Source organism: Cydia strobilella, chromosome 1 (assembly GCF_947568885.1).
Source record: "Cydia strobilella chromosome 1, ilCydStro3.1, whole genome shotgun sequence".
NCBI lineage: Eukaryota > Metazoa > Arthropoda > Insecta > Lepidoptera > Tortricidae > Cydia > Cydia strobilella.
Window position 1 is genome coordinate 21,562,513 of NC_086041.1, and position 7,392 is coordinate 21,569,904.

Consider the following 7,392-nt stretch of genomic DNA (forward strand, 5'->3'; position numbering starts at 1 on the left):
ATTTCTGCTAAAAATCAAATTGTTATAAACACACTCGTTTATTGCCGACTGTACTTAATCCATATTCTGGCTCCATCATTATCAGATTGAAAATGAAAATGTTTATTTGGGAAACAAATAAATTACAATTACAGATTGTTAGTCAGATTGATTGATCAGCTCGAATTGTTGTATTGTCATCTAACTTTATTAGTTACTTGCAAAGTTTCAGATCGGCACGACTACCAGAAGTAAGTTACAATCGAATTGGAAGATATTATTACATTATTAGTTTGTTACTTAGTTACATGTGAAGTTAGTACCTAGTGTGTTCAAAATAGTTTTTTGTGACACGAGAGTAGAACTGTAAAAAGTAAACAATTCAAAATGAGTGTTTTACAATAACTAGAACGAGAGACCATGTAAAAAAGCGTTACTAGCAAAACGTTTTTTGGAATGGCACCAAAAATTTATTTATTATAAATTTTTGGTGCTACCAAAACAAATTCTAAAATAAAAATTGATGCCTACAACGTTTGTCATAGTTTGTTTTTGTTTTCTTTTGTTGCTCAATTAGTGCCTTATGACACCGCAAGTTCATATTTACCGGTTCTAACAAACTATGATGAACGGGCAGCCTGCAATTTAACCTTCGACCCATTAACAATTGCGCGGGAGAACCTATGTTTCCACGCGGCGTATTTCTGTAGCTTAACAAATCTAAATAAAAATCCGTACCACTATTGAACTACCTACAACACATTGTTAGGTACATATATGATTGAGATGAACACTATAGTTCGTTTTTTTTAGCATTAGAAAGAAGGCAAGTGATCTTGACGTGTGTTTTTATTAAAAATAGGTAGAACTGTAAAAAGTAAACAATTCAAAATGAGTGTTTTACAATAACTAGAACGAGAGACCATGTAAAACAGCGTTACTAGCAAAACGTTTTTTGGAATGGCACCAAAAATTTATTTATTATAAATTTTTGGTGCTACCAAAACAAATTCTAAAATAAAAATTGATGATTTAAAGAAATTAAAAAAAAAAATAGTAAAGCATATTATTCTGTTCAAGATTTTTTGTCTGACTCAGGAAATTTCATTTCCTTTTAATTATTGTGTGTCCCTGTTGTGTTGTGTATATTTTATTAAGACTAGTTTATAATTTCACGCTACGGCTCTGTAGCTATTTGTGTGCCATGTGTTATACATTTAAGACCTGTACATACCTTTTTTTTTTATACTTCGTCGGTGGCAAACAAGCATACGGCCCGCCTGATGTTAAGCAGTCTCCGTAGCCTATGTACGCCTGCAACTCCAGAGGAGTTACATGCGCGTTGCCGACCCTAACACTCCTCTCCCTCGTTGAGCTCTGGCAACCTTACTCACCGACAGAAACACAACACTATGAGTAGGGTCTAGTGTTATTTGGCTGCGGTTTTCTGTAAGGTGGAGGTACATCCCCAGTTGGGCTCTGCTCTAGATCTGGAATGACATCCGCTGTCCTGTGCCCTACCACACAAAGCGAGATGTCATTCGCAGTGCCCATACCTCTCTTTTGGTCATAGTTTAAGGACATACCCGGGTCTGGACGTAGTTTATGGACATACCCGGGTCCGGGTCCGGACGTAGTTTATGTACATACCCGGGTCCGATACCTATGTTTAAAAAATCAATAATTAGGAATTTGGAATAATTACAGGTGCTACAAAAAGTAGTTATAGCAAGCTACTGAATCCATAGGTAGTACAAGACTTAGTACTTCTTTCAAGTTTGTCTGTTCTGTAGCTCTCCTTGGGAGTATTCTCATGGAAATTTCCCATATTAACGATTATTGATTCTGCATTCTTTTGAATTGAAAATTATCGATCTATCATTTATGTCTATGTAGTCTACGTAGATCATATTTGTTTCTATCCTGAAGCTATATTTTTGTACATGTGTTTTTCAGATACTTATAGGTAGTACGTTTTCACTGAGGCGATATGGAGATCTAGTTTTAATTAGCGAAAACGCGTTTGCACTAAGACGGGTTTTTACGGGCTTTACGGTAAGGTTTAATATATATATATATATATATATATATATATATATATATATATATATATATATATATATATATATATATATATATATATTTTTATTGGATAAACAACATAAGTATGCGTCAATAGGTTACATTGTGTTGTTAATCAAACACCGAGCTCAGATGACAACTGTTTATTAAAATAATAACGGGTAGATACCTCGTTATTGAACTACCTACAACATCTTTCCCTTAAAAATAATAAGCATGCACTAAAGTAAACTCAAGAACACACACTCATTCCTCTCTTCTTTGATTCAAAAGAAAAAAGGGAGTAAAAAAAATTAAACAAAGAGAAGAGAGAATAATAATATTAATGATAAAAGTAGCGTACCTACATAATATAGCTATAGACTATATACTTATTTAAGTTATTTTAAATGAGTACAAGTAAATTGGTAGGTATACCTAAAACAAAGCATTGATATCAATACCCATTTTACGAGCTCTGTTACGAGTCATTGTGGGCTCGTTTGGCTGAGTAGTCTGGGTAGTATCACTTGTACACGGGTTCGAAGCCTGCTCGACAGCGGGCGCAGGCGCAGGCTCACACTTTGCATCGAGCGGACTCGAACCCTGGTCCGGCGGCTGAGCGGTCGGTGGCGGTGGCGCATCCGGCTCGCACTTAATTAAATGTCTGCGATTACGACGGTATTCCATACCTCTCCGATTTTTTATTATGTATGACCGAGGAGCACTACATGTTTTTACAATTTTTCCTCTCATTTTATTAGTAGTAGTAGTGTGGTCCATTATTATTACGTCATCGCCAACATTTAATTTTGCAAGATGCCTACAACGTTTGTCATAGTTTGTTTTTGTTTTCTTTTGTTGCTCAATTAGTGCCTTATGACACCGCAAGTTCATATATACCGGTTCTAACAAACTATGATGAACGGGCAGCCTGCAATTTAACCTTCGACCCATTAACAATTGCGCGGGAGAACCTATGTTTCCACGCGGCGTATTTCTGTAGCTTAACAAATCTAAATAAAAATCCGTACCACTATTGAACTACCTACAACACATTGTTAGGTACATATATGATTGAGATGAACACTATAGTTCGTTTTTTTTTAGCATTAGAAAGAAGGCAAGTGATCTTGACGTGTGTTTTTATTAAAAATCACTTGAAAAATAAGTTACAGGAAATATGTTACAATTATAAATCATATACGATCTTTTATTTTACATTCTATTGCTTTCATAAGTAATATAAACTAATTTATTTATTAAAAGCGTTTTTCAATATATTTTTTTAATAAAAAGACACGTCAACATTGTTTACCTTTTTTAACCGCCTTCAAAAAAAAAGGTTCTCAGTTTGACCCGTATGTTTGTATGTATGTATGTATGTTTGTTCGCGATTATTTCGCGTTTGGCTGAACCGATTTTGATGGGGTTTTCAGAAAAGTGTTTGTTACATTCTGGAGAAGGTTGTAGTATACATAGAGCTGAGCTGATGTTGAATCCTGGCTGCTAGTGGAACGCAGGTTTGGTGCAACATAGGCACACGCTGTTTTGGTCTTCCGACACGTCATGATGAGCAATTAGGAGAGCAGTGCCCAAGATGGAGCTGATGCTGAACCCTGGTTGTACCTAGTTGTAATGACTTGGCCGCAAGTGCAATAGACCGGTTCTATCTATGGGCTCTATCTTAGAGTCCTCAAACTAACTCGTGTATATAGATACACACCAATAGTGGTCACTTATCTACCTAGTCTACTCTTCGACAATGTATTATTTCTCAAAAATGGACCGCAAGCTTTACTTTACCGTACCGGTTTAAAATTAGGAGACGAAATGCTTGCAGTCAAATAGTTAAAATTGCAGTTTCGATTTTCACGACAAAGATGAAAGGGCCAAAGATGTCAACCAACCGCGACATTTTTTATAGGAGTCAGCCTACAAATGGCGGAAAATCGAACTTATGTGAAGCGAAATAAGCAATTCGAACATTACAATTGTACCTAATGACAGTAAACCTTTAATAGGGGAACATTATATGTATTGGAACCCGTAGCTATGGATGGTATAGAAAGGATGTCAATCTCTTTATATGAAAAGTACCTATTATACTTACTTTACTCTTTGATGAAAAGTGTCCATCTAAAAACAGTAAATAGGCGGTGCCACCATACACTGAAGTACCTAGACCATACACCTAGTATTTTATATAGATGTGCACCCGTGCGACCGTCAGGGACAGAACATACGCAATGCGACAAAATTAAAAACACGTTTTAACATTCCTGACAATATACCAGAAACAACCTACGTAATTTGGTCGGGTTATTTGCTGCTCCTCCCCCATTTCATCTCTACATTATTATACCTCTATGGTTCATGTCATAGAGTCTCCTATACAGGGTGTCCTTAGCCATTGGACAAAGCCGAAATGTATATATGCATTAGGGTATTTAGAATCAGTATACCAAGTATCATAACAACCGGTGTAGCGGTTAAGAAGAAATTAACAAATTATGATTTTTTACTTTGGAGCAGTCTGTATGTGTTAATAGCTCCTGAGATAGTAAATAGTATGAAACCTTCTTCGACCTTATTGATTATCTTTTTTATTTATGACATTAATAAGATTCTGACTTTTGACAAATGTTATCATTGCCGCACATTTTCGAACAATGTTTCTTTTTGTTGTCGATCATTGGAATTAATTTTTGTTTGAAAATTTATTTATCTTTTGTTCTAATAAAAAAAAAATTAACGATAGAGCATTCCTGAGAAGTAACCCTACGTGGGATTTCAGGGTTTGTTCAATGGCTAAGGTCATCCTGTATATTAGAATACTCGTTGGTCTCAGAGCCTACCTAGCGCCACCGGAGAGATTAGGAACTATTATTTACAGCTGAAAGCTGGTCACTTTTGAAACAATTCTGAAGAGATTAACATCCTTTCTATACCATCCATATCCGTAGCCATAAATTAAAATAAAAGAAATACGTTCTAAGTAACTTTTATTTGACAATCAATTTTAACCATCAAAGACAATTGTATAAAAAACACGATTAGATCTAAGGCGATTTTGACAAGTAAATTTTTCGATTTGATGTTTTTTTTTTGTGGCTAATAAATATTTTTTTAGTTGGTTATCTACATTTAGTGACGTATATTTCGAAACTATGTCATTTAACATATATTTTAGGGGTAACATCTCGTATTCAATTAATTTCAGGAACTCTGCTATTCGCACTTCAGGTGTATTTCTATATGGTTCTATTGATTTATACTCATTTAAAGGCATGTGAGTTGTGTCCATATTTGGTTTTATTATTGGTGATATACAATTATAAAGAACAAATTCTTTGAAATATCCCACATTATTGTCCTTACCATTTGAATTACGAATGAGAATATTTTCAGTTTGTTCTGCCATACACATGTCATTTGTGTCAATAGAAAAAATGGGCGTGAGACTTAATTTTCGCATCTCATTAATGTTACACTTCTTAGAGATCTCATTAATTGAGAAATTGATATTTTTATTACAAATTTTATGGTTGCCCTTTTCAGGTATATCGTTTACGACGTCGACAATGTTTTGCATAGAATCGACTTGGATATCAATGTTACGCATAACTGAAAAAAATAATTAAATTATAAAAAATATATATAGCTAAATAAATAAATATATATAAATATATGTAGCTATATATATAAATATATATATAGCTACATCTTAAAAATAGTCAATTACGGTAACTTGTTGTTAATTACCACAATACTCTTTGTCAGTGTCATCAGTGCTGTTTGTGGTATAATATTTATTCAAATTTCTGTTTTCCCTGTTAGTGAGAGTAAATTCGCCTCTCTTCTCGTAAGTTTGAGTACTTGCTGTATATTTTTTTTCTGGAGTGGAGTTTAGTTTTTTATGTTGTGGTTTAGCCATGTTCCATCCGTGGAAACTTGTTGGTACTTTATTAAGCAATACAGTTTCACTTAAAAATCGATTGATGTCTCCAGTTTCATCAATATAACTGGCAGCAGGTGCGTGTAAAATGTCCACACAAGAATGATACATCTGGTTAAGTTCATAACCCGTATGCTTTGTTTCGCATTTTATACACTTCTTGAGAATTAGTTTATAAGTAATAGGAATAGCGTATTCATATAAGCTGTTTTCTTGTTTCTGTATTAGCATCTTAGCAAAGTTTTGTAAACAGGTCACTTCTGGTACAATTTCGAGACAACATTTGGAATCATTCTCACGTAGCTTTTTGATCAGTGATGTGAATTTAATTTTTAAGCACGCAGTTTCCATTTTGATAATAAACTGAATAATAAAAATAAATATCAGAAAAAATGATGTATCCCACCGTGAGGATAACATAAGAGTGATTTGACGATAGGCACTGGAAGTAGGACTTGATCTGGAGTTCTTTTAGAATATGCTGTTTGATTACAATTCGTATTGAGTACCTATTTGTGGCTATAAAGATATGCTCTGTGGCAGGACGGCTTATGTATTATCTGCGCCTATGTTGTAATCCTATTTATTTATTCCCATGTTGACCGTGAAAGTTTGAGATTAAATAGTGATTTACGTGTAAGTACATGATAGCGATCTATTTGTGACTTGTAAGACTAATGTTTAGTGTAATTCACTTAGCAAACTAACCTCTAGCTTTATATCCAAACATTATTTTTGTGTTTTAAAAATTGGCAAAGACAAAATATCACGGCCCGTGTAATGTGGTATCAAATCATCGGTTTGATGCACGTTCCTATATAATTATCATTAAAAACACTTATTTTTTTTAATGAACTTTAAACAACTATTAAGAATCACCCAGATCAGGTGATATATCCACGGTATATCACAAACGTAAATGTCTACTTAATAGTTATATTGAGACCGGATAATCCGTCACGTTTTATTGATCATACATATATATGTTTTTGTATTCTTACCTGTTTTTACTATTAAAGCTGAATCATAAAAGCATAAAGCTGATCTATCGCATTGAACTCATAATTTAGATATTAACTAAAAATTTTTAACCAAAAACTAGTAAAACATTTTGTATTAGTCAATCCATGACAGCCAAGACGTAGTTGATAGGTATTTTTTTTATGATTACGGTTGTCTTTTTTACTTTTGTGACAACCAGTATTAAATAAGTTTAAACAGGTTTGCTGTGGCCCTCGTGATGTTTAGCTCAGAATAATAACTAAAGCATAGAAGCCGGGCAAAAATAAGAGCGTGGTAAAAGGTATCGTATTCACAACACGCTATTTATATATATATAAATAGCGCTATAACACAATCCGCAAGGACTTTCGTTTTTTTCAGCGTTTTTTTCG

General features: G+C 34.0%; 1 protein-coding gene across 1 annotated transcript; it reads right to left on the reverse strand.

Annotated features, from left to right (window-relative positions):
• Positions 1 to 5,028: 5,028 nt before the first annotated feature.
• LOC134747308 (uncharacterized) lies at positions 5,029 to 6,357 on the reverse strand. Its single transcript, XM_063681939.1, has 2 exons — positions 5,806 to 6,357; positions 5,029 to 5,667 (listed from the first exon to the last, which is right to left on the reverse strand). Exons 1-2 carry the CDS (start codon positions 6,347 to 6,349, stop codon positions 5,063 to 5,065), a joined length of 1,149 nt encoding a protein of 382 aa, XP_063538009.1. The 5' UTR covers positions 6,350 to 6,357; the 3' UTR covers positions 5,029 to 5,062.
• Between the last annotated feature and the right edge of the window lie 1,035 nt (positions 6,358 to 7,392).

Excerpts from the sequence above, each read along its gene's own strand:
- LOC134747308 (XM_063681939.1), bottom strand. The coding sequence starts at position 6,349 with ATGGAAACTGCGTGCTTAAAAATTAAATTCACATCACTGATCAAAAAG. Across the intron at positions 5,668-5,805 it reads CACTGACAAAGAGTATTGTG|TTATGCGTAACATTGATATC; the intron begins GTAATTAACAAC and ends TATTTTTTTCAG.